The 19,700-nt window shown below is 36.8% G+C and overlaps 1 protein-coding gene across 5 annotated transcripts in view; it reads right to left on the bottom strand.

Annotated features, from left to right (window-relative positions):
• The window catches only part of LOC135141773 (lachesin-like), a 117,737-nt gene that overhangs the window by 12,430 nt on the left and 85,607 nt on the right, over window positions 1-19,700 (bottom strand). For all 5 annotated transcript variants that reach the window (XM_064073199.1, XM_064073200.1, XM_064073197.1 and 2 more), the window contains one exon: window positions 2,852-2,999. In XM_064073199.1, coding sequence (XP_063929269.1) covers window positions 2,852-2,954 — 103 coding nt within the window. In that variant the 5' untranslated portion in view covers window positions 2,955-2,999. The remainder of the gene's footprint in view (window positions 1-2,851; window positions 3,000-19,700) is intronic.

Here is a 19,700-nt window from a genome sequence, read left to right as displayed (position 1 = left end):
TTGCACAATTTGTTTCTAACTTGGGGACGGATAGTAATACAATATAAAAACCACGTTGCCTAATGTACCCAGGAAACTTTTACATTTAGACAAACCATAACTACCTGACCCACATTCATCCTAAACACTATTTACGATATAATCCACTTTTCCGCGCAAAAAATGATTGTCTATAGAACTGTCCGGTCGTGCACATAAAAATATGAGAGCAGGATTTAAATCACGACAAAAACGCAAGGACAAAGCCTTTAAATTCAGGGTTATTCGTATAATCCGGAAATAAATTTAATAAGCACAGTTGTTACTTTATTGCATTAAATTGATTTGTTTGTAAACGTGGCAATTAATTTGCGGTAGAATGCATGAAACAAATTTTGTTTTCCATGGTTATCATGTCGGATCGTGTTTTGTTTTTAGTGTCAATAAATTAGTAACCAGAGTACTAAAAACAATTAACCTGGAATTTTTGATGAGGCTTTTTATTGCCACCGCTGTAACAACAATTTTTCATTGTGCTAGTTTTCGTTCTAAATATATCCGAATTTGCAACTGAAAAGTTGCCTTATTTTGTGTATTTTGTGGAAAAAGGTCTTATATTAATGCCTTGTCTAAAATAAAACACGTACAGAGTAGGCCAAAATTAATAAGTGTGTATATGAAACAATATTTAAAAATGGTTATATTTGTGCTGGAAGTCTTAATAAGGGCATATGTAAACTGCGGCGCAACTAATCCGCTGATATTCCCCACCCCATGTAATAAATTGTGGCGGATAATAAAATCAGGTATCAGCCCTTAGTAGGATTACTCGTTTACGTGTAGAAACTGGGAATTACTGGAAACTCATTGCTTCTTCGGTATCACTCGGGTTAGTTCGGGACAATTTCCTTCCCAATTTTAGTGTCGCCTAAAAACGAGGAAAATCGAACTAGGATGATAGTTTTTTTCTTAAGAATCCTTACTAGACATATTTTGATCCTCTTTATAATATAACATTATTTACAAATAACAAAAATAACTAAGTATTAATTTCTGTCTAACTAAACATCGGTTTTTATTCTGACCATTAACGAAACGTGATATTGCTAAAAGAAATGTATGGGTCACTTGCGCGCCCCGGTCGGAAAAATCAGACAGTCTTCAACTTACCGGACAGTTGCGCGTAAACTACCTGGGACTAAGGGACACTTGCGCGCAGCGGTCAGAAAGATGTGCATATGATTTGAAAAGTTAATATCATAAACAGTGACCCTACTAAGGGCTGGTACCTGATTTTATCATCCGCTTTGTAGTGGCATTTACGAAATCAAAAACAATACATTTCCATTTTTTCTCTAAATAAGAGTGAATGACTTCGGACGACCCTGTTTTCGAACCGATTCTATTTTAGCGTTGGAGGTTTGAACCTCACAGTAAATGTTGTCTGTTCGTTATTGTTGTTCGAATTGTGTACAAAATGTACGTAAACTCTGCTAATTTAGTTAATTAGTTGGTGTAAATCAGAGAAGCTACATCCACAAAGAGAGATAGGTTGTTAAGGTAGAATTCCCCTCTACATGTAGCACTGCATGTTAGTAATTCGTTGTGAAATGTAGCCAAATACAGCACTATTTAAATATAATGGGAAAATGCAATATTTGAACGATCATTTATCGCCCCCTAGTGTGATACTGTGTTGATTAACACTGAAATATTAACACGTATTTTCCTGTTGGTAGTGCGATAATTATGGAAACGAGTAGAAAATGCAGATGCGTGACGTCATCGAAACTCGTTAGTATTTTTGTTGAATGTGCGCCTGCTTCGTTTCTGTTTCAGTGTGCCCGTGGATATTTTTAAACTTAAAACAAGATAAAAATAATTGTAAAATATTTATGAAGCAAAAGGATTAAGAAAAATAATGAGTGGAGATACAGAACTGGCAGGCCTCCTCCGCCTTGCTTGTTTTCACGGAGGTTTTATTTAAACGATAATTTTTATTAATATTTTTTTCGTTTGGGATGAAAGCGATCTCTTCGGTAACTGTTTATTTTTCCGTCCTCTTATCCTAATTGTTTTAATGTTAGTAAGTAAGGTGTACGTTATTTTTTAACTTTAATTCGAGTGGAAATTTATGTTAGTTACCTTAGTTGAAATGCATACAGTGCAGGCCTACTCTGATTCGTTTTATTTTCGATAAAGCTTATATTTGCCACTAAGCAATGTAAAACCGTGTATAAGTGGATGTTTGTGCGTAGCTGAAATTCAAAAAGTGATGATTTTTGGAATTCGTTGAGTTATAGCGGGGTATTTTTTCATAAAGATTTCACAAAGTGAATTTATCCCCATAAAATCTGGCGCTCGTATTATCCGGTTAAAGTTCGGAAATGTGAGGTTTGACTAGACGGGGCACTCTTATAAGGGAACGATTTTGATTTGCATTCATGGCTGCTCTGCTATTTTAATATAATAACAAAGACTTTGCTTCTATAATGAGAAGTTGTTGTCGAGTGGCAACTGCTGGTAGCTGTCAATTATACTTGGAAATATTGATATTCCGAAATATGCATTCGGCAACACGTGAATGCAAAAACAATGCGACATGTTGAGAGTCCCGTTAAATGAATTAGGCAAGTAGTTCGAGGGTATAAAGCTAATTCGCGAAAATATTGAATTTGGGGAGCGTCTGCGAGAGAAACATTAAGGTTTGAGGGTGATTGGGGAAGTTGTAATCTAGCAATTGGTGTAAAAAGTGTGGATGAAGTTGGTGCGAGGGTTGATCATAGAATCGTCTGGTTGTTAATTTAGCAAAACCAATATTGGGAAATGGGGGAAAATGAAAGAGCCAAATCGGAGTAGTTATGAGTTTTACCTTCTGTAAGAATGGCCTGCAAGAGAGTGCAAAAAAGGAAAGTTGCTTGCGTGGCTGTCATATTGTGAAGCTGACGCGCACACTGCCTATTTAAGACTCGCATCTTCGATTCCGTCCAACGTTGCACCGATCTCCACCATTCTGGAACCTGCGAACAAATCGCTGGGTGAATATAAGCATTTTTACTCGTATAATAAATTCTCATACTAAACGCCTTGCTTTATGACGTCTCCGGAATGGGATTTAGATTTTAAATCCCGGCAAGGGAGCGTAGGGTGCATGGGTTAACTATAACAATAAAGGGATGGCTTCAATTGTTCGGCAGTAACCGAGTGCCGCAGGTGTTGGGGTGGTTCCAATCTACCGTCTACAGTCTCGACGTGACGTAGCGCCTTATGCTGTCAGATATACGCCATGCACATTATAAACTTTGTTGAGTACATTCTAAATAATTTACGCAATATGAATACGAATATGTGGGGTTTATTAAAATGAGCGCGTTCTGAATTGCAGTAGCAGTAAATTTGCAGAGCGTATCAGGAATTACTGGTATTTTATGGCTTTGCACTCCGTGGCAAATTTCATATGCGTATGCGTGAATGTTCACCAGGCTCGTCATAGCGGCTATTTCCCTAAGAATTATATGAGTGGCGTTATATTTTCACACAATATTCCTTTCCGAAATATCCGCTTTCTAAACCATAATTTCACCCCTTCAACTCGAATAAAATAAAATTCTCATAAATATGCCACAGCTCGGGGCATTCATTAAATATAATAATAGTAACCCAACTAGCACAAAAATCCTCACACAAACTTTATGGATATTCTGGTATTTTAGTCACCACTTATTACGACATATACACATACTGTTTTATCAAAATAGGGTCTATGTGGTAAAACACTAATCAAAATTTATGTAATCATCCCCAACTTGACAATTTGACGACGGCATAACAAACTTTTGTACTTGTCGTTTATGAATCCGCCTTGATTTCCTACCTTAGGCATCAAAATTTTCGCAAAAAATCCAAACTGTATAATAAGCTTTTATAAGCGACGATGAATACGATGATTCCGTGGCACAGAGGGTAACAGTACTGACTTATTTTTATGTGGAGGTTATCAAATAAAATATTCTAAAATTAAATTTTATTGTATGATGAAACAACCATCGAGAAGGACTAGAAAAACATTTTCAAATGTAGTACATTTAAAATTGTCATATCTAATAAATGAAGTACACCGAAATAACATCTAATATTAAAATTTGTAATTTACATAATGAATAATTATTGGTAATTATGGTTGTGATAATCAATGCCCTTTTCATCCACTATTGTGTCGCACTGGTCAAGAATTTAAACATGTGTAAGTCTCAAAAGGGGATTCTTTTATTTACTAGAAATATAAAGGAATAACCCCAAAACGGACACACATTCAAGCACAGGCTCGTATTTATTTTTCTCCTATTGAAAAAGGATTTGTTTGTATCACAACCCATTTTTCTTGTCAACAGTGGGACATAAATTTGACCTCATTATTGACACATATATTGTGTCTTTTAGTAATTATTAATTTCGCTCTATTGATTTAACTTTGTCGATAAACATATTTGCCATTTTTCAAACGTTTTCCAAGATTTAAAGCTAAATAGGACACATTAATTGGAAAAACATGAATCAGTTGATTTTCGTGTTAGTAATTTAGGTAAAGTTGTGGCAAGATTTTACTTTTAGTTTGTTCGTTTGTTATATTCATGTATTTTGTATAACTCTGTTGATATTATAGATTTTTGAAATGTGAATGTTATTTTACAATGTGTTTTTTGTCTGGTCGAGCGTTTTCGGGCCCGGAGGAATGGGCCTAGTACGCGTTACCTCCGAAAGGGAACGCGAAAGACTGCAGTATGATCCGATCTGGTACAACTCTATGTCAACTCCTATGTTCTCGTTGGTGCCGACCGTCCAAAACCTTTAGTTCCTTTTAAAAGGGTTGCAAAATTTGGTACTAGGTACTTTTGTGTGACCCTGGGGCAATATAGGATACGAAGAAGACAAGCGGGACCACAGAATGGCCCAAACCCAGGTGTGGAATGGTACGCACTCCCACGATTGATCGTCGGCCCGCCGGAGCCTACAAGGTTCTTCCAACTTGACAAGCTGGGTTGTTAGCTTGGATGATTGTATTCAGTTAACCTTACCCATATGGTACGCGAGGGAACAGCATACTTTTCTAGAGCGCAATTTTATGGGGAAGTAGAGACGATTATAAAGTAGACACGTCTCTAGAGGTCAACAAATCCACCTACATGCCACGAGGTTTACGGAACTATTTCACATCTAACAGTCTGGCCAACCTCACCTCCCTTGGTACAGACTGGGTAGCGGACACTAGGATGCTCCGAAGGTTCGAGAAGCTTTGGCAAATACTTTAAAGCCTAAACCGCCTTTAGGAAGGCAGGTATCTCGAGAGAGCGTCCCTCTGAGAATGCTTGCAAGACGACATACTACTGGAACGGTTTCTTTCACTGGAATATTGTACCCTTGCTTTCAATGGATACTGACGAACCAGATAAATGAGCCGGGAAAGCTGTCCTCAGGATCTTAGAACTTTGAACCTCCCAATCTAGTTTGTCTAATTCGAAGAGTTAGCCTTTAGCAGCCTTGGTTCCAGTGTAGAAATTCGAGCTATTCCACGTTTGGCTGTCTGTCCCCTTCTTGGTTCGGTTTCCTCTTATTCGGAAGTACCTACGAACCTAACACTAGCTTCAATCCATCGTAGGTCAGAGCCCCGATTGACCAAATAATGAACTTCATCAATTCCTTTCTCTTATACAGAAGTCAAGGTTACGCCCAACTTCTCGAAATCATACTTAATCAGACATGTTTAAATGACTGCATCGTCCTCATGTTTTGACCACCTGAAAGTGTCCTTATACGTAGGCCATACGTCATGTATGTACACTATAGTTCAAGTAATGGTATTGTTTGGAACTGCTTCAAAAATCCCACGATTTGCTTTTAGGGAAGACCTCCTCATATACTGTAGTGTTAAACTTAATCAGTCGAATCCAAGGAGCGGAATTTTAAATATACTATAGTCTGGCTCTCTGTACCAGGGGATTGGTACTCAGTCCTTCTACTATTCCACAAGGACCTCATTCGTTGTACCTTGCGAAGGCTGGTTGCAACCTATCCATACCATAGATCCGGCTTCTTTGTACTTTGTACCTGTTAAATACTTGCGGGCCTAACGTCGATCTCTGTATTTGACTTTGACGATCTTTACATAATGATCGACATGGATGTATAGCTTTCTCGCCCAATAGGATAGCTGTCCTATGGAAGAATGGCTAGGTTTATCAGTACCCTCGAAGAGGTAGTGACAATCTTCTTAATGGTGGTCTCTCCCTTCAGGGAATGCCTTAAATTCTAAAACGTAGAAGACTTTGTCTCGAATGAGTTTCCAAAAAGGCCACCATATTTTTTCCCTTTAAGATACCCGTAAGACTGACGAACCCGACAGGTGTCCGACTTATGGTATTCTGTGAATCTCGTAATACACGCTGTTAGTTGAGAAAGGTGATTGTCGGGTCAGGTCCGGTCAGGTCCAAGGTACCGGGTGCGGACAGAATACCACCAGAGATATGTAAGACTTATGCGAAATAATGTGAAGAAGAATGTCTGGAAAAAGGGCAAGTTCCCAAGGACGTCTGGACGTCCGGAATGCCTTCAACACGGTATCGTGGAGAGGTATTCTGGAACCTTTGGTTAGTATGAGGGTGGAACCGTACCTCGTGAACATGGTGCTGTCCTACCTGAGTGATAGAGTGGTTCAAATGGAGATGGACAAGTTTCAAATGACTGATGGGGTTCCGCAGGGATCGGTCCTGGGGCCGCTCCTTTGGAACATATTTTATGACGAGGTATTAGGAATGGAGGTACCTGATGGGGTAAAGCTCATGACCTGAGAAAGGATCAAAGAAAATAAGAGCGAAGCGGTGCTGTTGGTAGGAAAAAGGACGATATCAGAAATGAGTGTGTGTATGGAAGACAGAACGATTGAGACCCGGGAAGCGGTGAGGTACCTTGGGGTGAAACTTCTAAGAAACCTCAGGGTGGTCGAGCAAGTCGAACGGGTGGTAAGGAAGGCAAAAATGGTTGTAGGTGCCCTGGGCCGACGGCTCCCCAATGTAGGAGGATCCAGGGCGAGTAAAAGGAGAATTTAGTGTCGTCCATGGGATTTCGTGGTTTGGGGCGGAGGCGTGGATCGATGGATACCACATACAGAAGAATCCACAGATGCTTCTGGGTGTCCAGAGAAACATGCTTATGGGGGTATGTTGTGCGTATCGCAAGGTGTCCGGACGGTTAATCCCGAACCTCACTGAATAGATCAACAGGGGGCACGGGGAGGTTAACCACTACACCTGCCAAGTGCTCACTGGTCATGGGAGTTTTGGGGCCAATCTCAAAAACATGGGTAAGATTGCATCCGTAGTCTGCTGGTATTGCAAGAAAAGGGTGGAAGAAAATGTAGAGCATGCTATTTTGAATGTGACGGATGGCCGAGGGTGAGAGAAGAATGCGAACTGGAGGTGGGAAAAAGAGTGAATGCAGACAATATGATTGAGTCGATGCTAAAGAATGAAGAGGGATGGATGGCAATAGAAAGCGTGCTAGTAACAGTGATGAAAATGAAATGTGAGTATGAAAGAGAGAGAGAAAGGAGAGAGGAGGTCAGTGAATAAAAAAAGAGGAAAGGCAACAATTAATAAAGACAGGCAAGAAAGAAATATAAAAAAAAGGATGGACAAGAAAGGAAGATGAAAATAAATAAGGAACGTAAGGAAGTGATTGGAAAAAAAGGACGGACAAGAAACCTTGGATGTGAAGGAAGCAAAAAAAGGCGAAGATTCTGATGGACAAGGCAAAAGAAAGCGACGACCAACCACCCCTCTGAAGTAATGCTAACGGGGTTGGGGGGGGGGTAGGAGAACAACTGGTTGAGGAAGGGGTTTTAGCCGGTAAAAGTCCTGGCACTACCAGGGACGGTCGAACCTAAATGAAGGTTTTCCCTTCCATAGAAAAAAAAAACGAGAATCTTTTAAGCAAAGCTTGTATGGTTTATATGATTCAACCATAAAAGATCTAATATTTCGTGTTAGACCTTGGGAAGTATTAGTACCATGACACTTGATTCACATGCCCATCCGTCGATGTGTACTTTGTTGCATCTTAGAGAGCTACACACCACATTTTCGATCCGACTTTTTCGTGTCAACAAATGTCATCAGAACTTATACCGTCCGCGCACAAGTTGAATCCTATGCCTTTGAAAAACCTGGGCTGCTTTTTTTTAATAATTTCGGATGTTTCCACGGTCGGAATCAATACCTGATCGTTTTCCGGGTTGGAACCGTGTAAATTGAGTTTTTGGGCTCAACGTTTCGCCCACTTTCGTAAGTAGCATCTTCAGGAGCATGGTTAAGAATACGGCAAAAGAGCACGGTAACTCAGTAAAACGTTGAGCCCAAAAACTCAATTCACACGGTTCCAACCCGGAAAACGATCATGTGCAGTTTTTTTTAATTTGCGTGTCTAGCAAATAAGGAACGAATTCTAGAACGTCATTAAACAGTAATGTTTACATTACTTTTACACAAATCAATGTGCAACGAAAGTTCATAGTCTAAAGCTTGGCCTATACCTGTTTTGAGTTTCTACTCTTACATCTTTATATTGCATGTGCCTATATTTCAAGAACGTGCAATCCTGCTGACCGTGTGTTGTGTATCTTATATCTCTTATTTCTCCTCCAGGATTTTCCATTTAATTTTTTGTAGCAGCAACGTCCAGTCTTAACGACTCGGCACCTAACGTAAGTCATAAAGCAAAGCTTCGGTCGTCCTTTAGAAAAAATATTTCTGCTACACGGCTACATTACGAACAAACACGATGTTATTTTTCGTGCGGCAAACACGTAAATATAACACCAATTGTGTGCCATAATAATAATTATAAAACCATAAAAAGGACCTTTTAAAACACTTATCTAATTTTATTTTATTCTATTAGAAGTTTTACATGCTTACTCTAATATTCAGTGTTCAGTGCGACTAATTATACAGACTGTTCATTTTGACACTAACGCGGTGATCAAAAGCTTCCTAGGGTCAATAAAAACATCGTAAACTTTATTGCGTATCAAAGTTGTTACAAAAAAAAATAGTGTCTAAGCGTCTGTTTTCGTTAAAATCGTATTAATTTTGACATTATTTCAAGCTTTTTCTACAAAACTCAGTTAAATAAGTTAATTTGATATTATATTCAAATCCAGGATTCGTAAATCGGTCTAAAACGACTGTAATTGGTGACAATATTCAAATACGTGTGCGTAGGTGCTCACACGCTCTTCATAACTTCTATTTCCTTAAGAATTGTATGAGCGGCGTTATATTTTCACACAAAATTCCTTTTCGAAATATCCGCTTTCTAAACCATAATTTTACTCCTTCAACTCGAATAAAATAAAATTCTCATAAATATACCACAGCCCCGACGCATTCATTAAATATAGATCACACCAAAAATTCTATAGCCTCCATACAAACACACCAACAGATTCGCTACATCAACTCTGGACCTTTAATTGAAAAGCCGTCCAATGAATAATGCCCAAGGACATATTATTCTTAATACAACCTCAAAATTATTTATGAAGCATTACCCTGCTTGACAAGCACCTTTCAGCCGCAAAGCAACAAAAATCGCCCGAGGAGGTTATGCGTTACGCGGTAATTAACTAATTGCGAACCGAATACAGCTGATTTCTTGAAAAATTCCCTCACAGAAAACAACCGACCAATGTTTTAAGGCAATCTGAGAAATGGTGTTTAAATCGTCTCCCAGCGGAGCCATTTGTGTCGTGTTAGCTACAAATAAGTCAATATTACTTTTGTAAATTGTTGATCTCTCTACTCTTGGTGTTTATTCGCCACGCTCACAAAGGTGTACACAGCTCTGGCATCCAGAAACGTTGGAATGTATTCTACCAGAAAAGGTAATCAACGGTTTTATTAAAAACGGAAATGAAATATAAAACAAACTAAGAGACTATTAACGAGGAGCTTCCATAAATTGACTACAATATAATTATAATTCTTAAGGATTTCAATTCAGTTCCAATTAATTTTGTAAAAAATTTAACAACCCCTAAGTAGTTATCTATTAACTTAAGAGAAATATTATTAAATTATTATACACAAGGTAGTGCCGGCATCTTCGACTTCCGGAGCGACGGTGTAATAAGGTCATGTTGAAATTCACTTCTAGAGCTGCGGAGGTTGTAGAACACGAAAACGCAAATTTCGCCTCTTTACTCCCATCATTTACCAATGGGAAAACAAACATAGCTTTATTTGAAATTTAAATTGACAAGCCTAAATTTTGAAGCGTAAGAAGACATACTTCACTCATTAATTGAGACATACAATAAAAGCCAAGTTTAATGAAAAATTGAGTAGTATACCAAAACTGAGTAAAAAGTGTTTTCAATCGGTTCATTGTATAGGAAACAGAGTGCGGAAGCAATAACAGTTACAAGAGTTTCGACGCTATTTTTATGAGCCACTAAACTTGTCATTAAACCGACATTTGACAACATACCCACATCTTAAAGAGTAAAAAGTCAGTAATTGTTGAGTCCTCAAACGCCGCTTTCAATTTTCGGTTAAAAAAACTAAAACTTTTGGAACTTCGGTCAAAGAGAACATAGTATCTCCGAAGTTCACGAATGAATGAAAATCTATATTAAAATAATATAGTACAAACGTTAGTCTTATGTTATTACTGTTAATCATACTTTAATCATCCATACTTCGCCACTGCCTTTGATTCGAACGCATTATGCATGCGGAATGTCAGTTCGTACTTGTTCACCGAATAGGAAACAGAGAGTCGATTACAAATTGCACTCTCTCAACATAAAAAATCCGCAAGCCGTGTAAATCGTAGTCAAAAAGCTTTCTTTCGCATTCTTTTCAAACAACGCGTCATTCTTTGTTATTAAATACCAATTATGACCGGCATGAGGGCTATCCATCACCGAGTATTAAGACTGTTTTTTCTACGACTTCGGACCATCGCGAGAAACAAGATGAAAGAAACATCTTAGCTATGTTTCTTCCGAGAATAAATTCCACCTAAAGAATTTCGAATTTTTGTGCATTTAGAAAACCGCTTAATTAAAATTTGTCAGAGTATTGAGCTACAAGTAAAAAAGAGACTGGGACTTCGTAAGCTTTGTAACCAAGTCTTCTTAAATCTCCGGAATTCGGTGCGTGAACCGCATACATCATGAAGTCGTCGGAACGACTATGACTGACGGCAATTAATAGCTCGGGTAGCATTAATGGAGACACTCAAATCATATCATAATTATATAAACGTAATAAGTAAAATTACAAAAAAATGAGAAACTTTTTTTTTTTGGGGTCAAAAATCAGCGAGGGTGTTTTTTTTTCGGATGATTGGGTCAAATAGCCCTGAAGCAAAAATGTAAATGAAAAATAATTGAAATCTTTGTCGACTTGGCATCTTGTTAAGTAGATGAGTATAAATCTAAATTTATCTGAAGCGATCGATGAATTATGTGTATGTAATGTGTTAAGGTCAGTTCTCCAAAGTTGCAACAACTATGTAGGGTTTTCGCTATCTCTCTACACTTTCCGAGTATATTAAATATTACAGCACACTATAAAACAATGTACTCCGATGATTAAAATTACGGTAAACCCGATAAGATATTATCTATGCCGAGCGAATCCTATTACAATACAACTTTTAAACAAATTTACTAAAACGTTCGGATGTCTGAAAACCTCTGATATTTAACTGAAATAATTTTCGACTAAAGAATCTCCCTTTCATATTTGACGGGCAGTGTATTTCAATTAATATTTTAAAGCTTTGAAGTTAAATTGATACCAATATTACCAGTATCGACAGACTGAATAAACAGGATCAAATATAGGATGAAAGTATTCGTTTGCGATTTCCCGAATAACAATTAACGAAAAATGTGTAATACAATACTCTCGAGGAAAACATGCCAAAAGTGCACATGCTTTAATTAAAATGCACCTCACGCTGAGCTATTTTCAGATAACTAATAGAGAAGAGCCATCGTTTAACAGCTTGGGGCAACACTAGATAAACAGAGACGTAATGGCTACAGATTCGGCTAAATGTATTTCTTCGGAAATCAAAACTAGTAAAAGAACAAAATATGTTAACTGTTTATGTACATAACGGAAAAGTTTTCAAAACTTCGTGTGGAATTTAGTTAATTTATCAATAATGTATGCCCCGTTTTGCTCAAATATTTTAATTATTCGCTTCCGAATTGTTTCCAAATGATACATACTATGTTGAATTAGCGGGTAATGAATATTTAATAAAGTATTTACACATTGTAATCATATCTATTTTAAGTTGCTTTTAATAAAATCATAGAGATACAAATAAAGTGTGGTATCAAACTTCCGCAATATGTTTATACTGCGAAAATTGGCTCCCTTATGTATAAGCCTGATATGTTAAGCTACAATTTGAGATAAGGGCCAGAGTTTTAAGCTTTTCTTAAGATCAATCATTGTGTCATCAATCACTGAAATGTTAGATAACAAAGGGTAACCTTTCTACGCGCTCTAAATCAACAAGCACCGATCCGGTTTTAATAAAGCTCCGGCACTCAGACGCATTAAACCGGTTAAAGTTTTCGGCATTAAAAACTTTCAGATATTTTTGACTATCTGTTTATCTGAAAACTGCATGGAATGAATAAATGTAGAATCACAGCCACTTTAGACATGACGGGTAACGGCAGCAATTTGCCACCCGGAAAAATTGATCAAAATATATCAACCTTCACTTGTCAACGCAGGCACGGTATGCGTCAAAGGGACAATTTATCGGTTTATCGAATTAGAGCTTTTTTATACGTAGCATAAAACGTTTCCATACTTGTTTGGAGTCTTCGGGCTGAGATTAAAACCGAGTTCATTTTTTTTTTGTGACGTCATAAAGTTGAATTATTTTGTACACGCGGCAATATGCGAATAGAGTGGTATATTACAGACCTTGTTTATTGTATTTTATTCTGTCGGTTTTTAGTGTAATTGTAATGAACGCTTTGTGTCCACCACGCATTTTTGTGTCAAAATCACAAAGCGTTAGTTTATAACGTGAACAATCAAAGTGAAAATTGGCGGAGCGTAGTATTCATAATCGCTTTAATTAGTAGTTTTATTTTGACGCAGCAATCTGCCAATGGTTTATAATAAGAACTATATTAGTCTTCAAAATTTAAATTTTCTTGTGCAGATTTCTAATTATTTATATTTGTTCATTACAATAGGACAGAATGCATTCGAGGTTTAATATATCAAGGAACTATTATAGAGTTCATTTTGATGTAAATAGACGGTTTTGTATTAAAACATCTCTCCATCTTGAATTATAGAAACAGGCAAATTATGCAGAAAATTGTTCGTGTCGGAGATCGTCCGTAAAATGCGAACGGGCTGAAAATATTTCCGTGTACATCAACTGCTTCAGAAATATGTTTAAAACTAGGTATTTGTGACAAATCTTTTACATTTAGAGCAGCTAACAAGGGAGATTTAAAATCTGATTAAACTAAATTTACATCTTCCTGATAGTGTAGTGCGCAGCTATGCAGAAGAAATTACGTTTATTACGGGGCGGATTTTAAAATGTAAATTTTAGGTGTATGTTTGTTAAAGCACAAAAATTAATTCGCTTAACGTGTCGGGAGCGTTAACGTGAATTTTTGTAACCTACACGGTTATGCATCAATGTCAATTTGAAACGAGTTTCACAACCTACTGAGCATTTAATTTAATTTATCAATAATTTCCGAACGCCACAATTTTTCACATGAAATAACGATAAATGTCCATAATTCGATACAGTTGATTAGAGCGCTCTCAGTGTTTACTTTAGAATTTCATAACGCGAAACTATGTAACATTTAGGCTGCGACTCTCGCTCAAAATTAGAAATAACCAATTACGAAAATATTCTAACTTCCTAGGTATCACACTCATAGCACAGGACATTTAACAATTTTGTATTCAGCTTGCAGTTCCACTGCTTACAACTTTAGAAACACGAATTTCCACGAAATTCATTTTCTCAAAGCAAGCATGCATCCGAACGTGCTTATTAACTTATTAATTAAACTTAATATTGTTTACTAGTTACCTTAAAACTGATAGTAATTTTGCCCACCGTCTAGAAACTGAAACTACCCTATTAATATTTACGTGTACCTCGTGAGGTATTTAACTATTTAGATGTCATCAGCTAATTTCTTCCCCTCTGACTAGATCAACGTTAATGTATATCTTTCAGATACTGTTTTATTATTCCATCGCCTAAGCGCACCTTGGCTCGATATAGCTCATTCTCTAACTAAAACTATAACTAAAAACTCGGATTCATAAACTACACGTGCAAGACTATGTTATTTTATACAATTTAAAACCCATTTACTATGTAAAATTTGAATTGACGTCGTCACATTATTGGTGGGGATGATTCGATAAAGTTTGGTGAGCGTTTCTACATGATATTCCTAATATAAATACAAAATTTGACAACAATCGGTCCAGTAGTTTCCGAGATTATCTGTCTAACAAAAATCGGCACGGACGACGGACAGACAGACAGACAGACAGCTTAAAAACAAAAAGTCCTCAAACGCAGTGTAAATACGGGCGGCGACATTTAACTTAACTCACATACGTGATATCGATGACTCACATAAATTGATAGCGTTTCTAAGAACTTAAGGATTTTTTTGTAGTTACGTTCCAAAAATATTTTTAACTAATTTAATTAGCTTTTTAACGATTGTTGATTTTCTTAATATCTACTTATTGCAAAGTATACCGCAACAAATATAAGAACAAACTTAAAAAATTATTGGATAATTGTAACGAATTTCATAAAAAATATCCATCGGCTTTGTTACACCTGGTGGTTTTCAGTCGTCTTTCGAACATTCTTTGCTTATTACGAGCTATTTAAGTGTAATTAAGCGTAAACCTGCACCTTTCAAGTAAAATTTTAAATGCTCGTATTTCTGATAAATCCATTTATATAAAGGAATTGCGGAACGTGAAATAAAACCCCAGTGTTTTTCTCAATTCTGTAAATGAGTTTTGATGCGAATTCATACATCAAACGGAAAAAAATGTTTACCGAGTACGCGTAATTTTGGTCAATCTGTACAATTTCCAAACCTTTATTTTACGTCAATGTACTGAAAAAATAAGTATTTAGAGGGTTTAGAGAAGTCTAATTATTTCTTATTGTATAAACGTAAAAAAGGAAGAAATCGTGGACTTCGTATGCTATACGTTAATTTTTAATTATTTTCTATTGTTGAATCTTACATCAATTCAAATATTTTAAATATATTTTTTATAATATGTATAATCCGAACCCAGTTTTGTGTCTGGAAGGGTGGACACACTGAACCGTACAGACCTGCGGGCGGTCTGATCCTTATCGGTCACCCATCCAAGTCTTAATTCCGGGTAGCATGAGTGCCATCCCGGGACTCGACCTTTTATAATAGCATGCAAAATATAGAAAAAACATTGTCGAATTATACCAGTATGAATATATCGGGTGTTTAATTTTTTGAAACATTATCTCTGGCATAAACACAATTAAGTTTAAGAAAAAATTTTAATAACTAGGGTAAAAACTCAAGGCGGATTCATAAATCACACGGCGTGATTTCAGGAAAGAGAGTTGCTGGATATAGTAGGGATACGCGTTTTTATCAAAAATAAAATCGATTTTAAATACTAATGCAGATGTGCCAGGATATGGTGTTATATCATTCCATTTCAGGATTAAAATTAATTGTTACGATGAACGTATATGTAATGTGTGGTAGGGACAACGTTTACGGCCGGATTATGATGTTTAAATAGATTTACAACCATGTTCAGTTAGCCGCATTTCGTTCAAGGAAGATCCAGGTATAAATCTTGACCTGAGCTGACCTGACTTGACCCGAATAAAGACTAATTATGTCTTTTAAAAAACCGAATGTTATAAATCTTAGTTAAATATAATAATCCGGTCTTAAGCGTTAACTCGTTATCAAATTAAAAAGTCGAAAAAGGGTTTAGCGCTTCGTATATGCGTCATGTAACTTGTTGACATTGTGGCCAGAGCTATAAACGGTAGTATTAAGAACACAGCCAGCTTTGATCCCCCTTTTTCAGAGTTTCATTGTTTAAGCGCTGTTGAAGCGTAGCTAACTGCGAGTGCAGCAATGCATTTTGGGGAAATGGTTAAATAAAAAAACATATCTAGAAAAAAACTTCAAATTAAAAAAAACTTCAGGACGTAATATCTTCCTTGAAATTGGCGTGTCGAAGTAACTTTTGCATTGTTTCCGTTCGTTAAGCACATCTGTCGACAGTCAGTGCAGTCGAAATTCATAGAAAGAAATCTCGAAAATAATATAGTAGAAGACATTACTGATAGTGGCAAGTGACATAAAAAATGAGCGTTTTAGAGCGTGAAAAGTCCAGTGCCTGGACGCTTCGTACTAATTTAAATCCGATAAATACATTGTTGAAGTCATCCAAAGGTCGTAAAAAATGTACGAGTATGAGCTTTTGGCGTTGAAAATCGCGCTTGCGCGTTTGTAGCGTCCATTAAAACATACACAATCTGTAAAATTTAAATTTTCAGAAAACCACAAATTTTTTCGCTGCAGGAAATTAGGATTTTATTAAAAATTGCCTAAACATCCAAGCGATTTTAATGGTGCTGCCTTTTATAACAGCTTTAAATTAAATCAATACTCGAATTAAAGCAGCCAAATGTTTTGCGTTTAATTTTGCTTTGTGAAATTTTTAGTAAAGTGTGTGTCTAATTCGGATACTTTTGCATTACTGACCGTTTTTTGTTTGTTAAATACGGTTTCTGTTCGCGTTGTAAATTTAAAAACGACATTTCAAACTATTTAATTTCTCGGGACTCAATGAAATGTATCGTAAATGTTGCAAAATTTATAGCGTTTTGATGGTTTTTGTTATTTGGCCATATATAACCGCGGTTTTCCAACCACTAACTGTTCATTGTTATCCTGTTAGCCAATCGTATTTTCAGAGAAGCAATTCCACTACGACTACAGTTAATCTTGAAGTAATACCTATTTTCAGACATACTGCTCTCTTAAATGAAAATTGCTCACATAAAACAGGTTCGACATATCTTCTTACGTTTATTTGATCGACCCCTTTAATGAAAATTAAACTAAAACAAATAAAAAATCCGCTATACGCGGAACGTACTGATGTAAAATTGCCACGTATGCACAGTTTCAGTTTGCTCTAAAATTTGCTTTCCGGTTTTAAGCTTTTAATGACCAATAGTCGAGTACGTGAATAAAGAATTTAATTAAGCTTCCGCCATTTTCATTAAAATTTTTACTCGTCATTACAAGATAATCGTCATTTAATAAAATCGTTATGCAAATTACCGAATTCTTGAAAGCTTGCTCCAAAGTTTTTTGTCATGTTTGGTTAATTCCACTCAGCAAATTTCGGTTTACTAGTCGCAATCGATTGTCATTTATCACAACGGCGTGGAATAAGAATCACTGCTTTCGCACACATCGTTATCACATTAAAACCTAGTTTAAATCTTTCAACTTTAATTTATGCAACTCGCTCCAGACTTACTAACGCTACTGTTTTCATAAACACCGAATCGACCGGTAGCCGACGCGTTTTCAACATTTGCTCCAATCATTTGATATCTGACGTGTTGTGTGTTATGTCATTTCATATAAAAAGTGTATTGCACAGCTGAGTCTCTGGGGAGTTATTAGAGTCTGCATTATTCGACACAACCAAAAATTAAATGGACTAATCGACTTGGAATAACAACGCTCGACATTATAAAATACTTCCCGATCCGTAATTCCACAAAATTATGATCTGTCAAATTATGAAATGCGGCGGCACGCTTCCATCACTTTCCGTATTAAAATTAACTAGTAGAGACTTTTTGTTTAAGACGACGAGGTACAAGGTCTTGTGCGATGGTGAAGACATTAACGGACGTTCGAGGAAGGGAAGGTGTTGTAAAACGTGGGGAACGTTGGCAGCTAGAGTCACTGACAGAAAAACGAGTGGCTACTCCATTTCTAGAATGATTCTGAGGGGATCTTCGTCCTTGTACAGGGGGATGTCTGTCTGGTAAGCAGGAGAACTCAATATTTTACAGCATCAAATGGGAAAATATTGTGAGACTGAACCTGACTTGTAAAAAAGAGAAGTCGAAAACTTGAACCGTACTCTTATCTTGATTATTGTTTTAAAATGCAATCTCGGATCTACTTATCCGATAGAGCCCGAAAAGCTTTTTAGAAACTCCCATGTTCACGTTCTAGAGAATTAAGCAGTATCGAAGTAAGTATATTATGAAGAACGTCGTGTCTGAGTAAGACAGAACTATTGATATAGGTATTTAAGGTATATGTAGTGTGTTGATAGGGTTATGAATCGTGCTCGGCAAAAGTCTATGATTTATAAACCGTAGCTATAAACAAAGTTTCTACTCAACTGGTTTTTCTCTCTTAGGGTTTTTCGCGAAATGACTAAGATATTTTAGGAGTTTGTATTAAATAGAGAAAGCTTTATTTCAGTCTTGCATTTATGAAGATGGCACACTTATGTTTCTCTTTTGCGCGGAACTTGTTCGTAGTCTAGCGTAAATTGCTATTTCCCGCGAAGCGAGGTGCCTTATTGAGCAATTATTTGGTGTTGAAGAATCCGATTATTAATAATACAGTCATTTAGTGCTTACTCAGAAAAATACGAATTTTGCATGCAAAGGAGATCGGCGAAGACGATCTAGAAATACTTATTTAAAACGGGGTGTTTTTGGGAGATGAATTAAGTGAGAAAGCGGAAGTGTGGTGTGGCATGAGAATTGAATTATTATTTAGTAAAGGAATATTTGATAGTCGAGAGTGAGTGACTTATGCCTATCGGTTTCGATAAAAGGAGCAGGAGCGCCTCGGCGTCTGAGTGAGTTAAAAATGTCGAAAAGCCGTAGGGTAAGACTAATGAACATCCCCTCATAGAATAATGTGCGTTTCTTGCATAATTTCATTAAGTTTTTATGGCATTGTTTTGTGGGATGAGACGAAAGTTAGTTTTGGGGCATTATTACGATGAGTAGCGGCGATTGTTTTGTTGGATAACGGAAAAAAGAATTCGGTTGATGTTTAGTTTTAAAGAAGATTTCAATTGAATAGAATGGCAGCGTGCGATGCAAGAACATCGTTTCTAAACCTTCGCTGTGACATAGATAAATTGGCGCCGCAGAACAATTTCCGTCTTTTAATCACACTACATTCCCACAGAAGACTATGGAAGAGAATGCATCTTTTCGGGAAATCAACAGTGGTTTGTAAATAGAGACAGGAAAATAGAAGAAGGAAATCGGACAAGTTCAAGGGGGCTATTTCAATATTGCATACGATGCAATTGAACGTGTTTGTATGCTCTATAGGTCCGTATCCGACAACGATATAAAGGAGCACAATACGCCGATAGGATCTTATGGTCATGACTTATAACGGAGACACAATGCACGAGCAAACACTGATAAGGGTATTGATCAATGTTGTAAATAATGAAGAGGAGAAGGGTCGATTATTCAAATGAAACCCCAGTATAAGACAGTAAACAATAAAAACGTTTAGGAACGAGTCGTAA

Source organism: Zophobas morio, unplaced genomic scaffold (assembly GCF_036711695.1).
Source record: "Zophobas morio isolate AGI-343-1 ecotype UQ-CSIRO unplaced genomic scaffold, CSIRO_AGI_Zmor_V1 ptg000044l, whole genome shotgun sequence".
In the NCBI taxonomy this organism is placed as follows: Eukaryota; Metazoa; Arthropoda; class Insecta; order Coleoptera; family Tenebrionidae; genus Zophobas; species Zophobas morio.
Note: the sequence above shows the minus strand (reverse complement) of the source record. Positions and strands in the feature narration are given on the sequence as shown.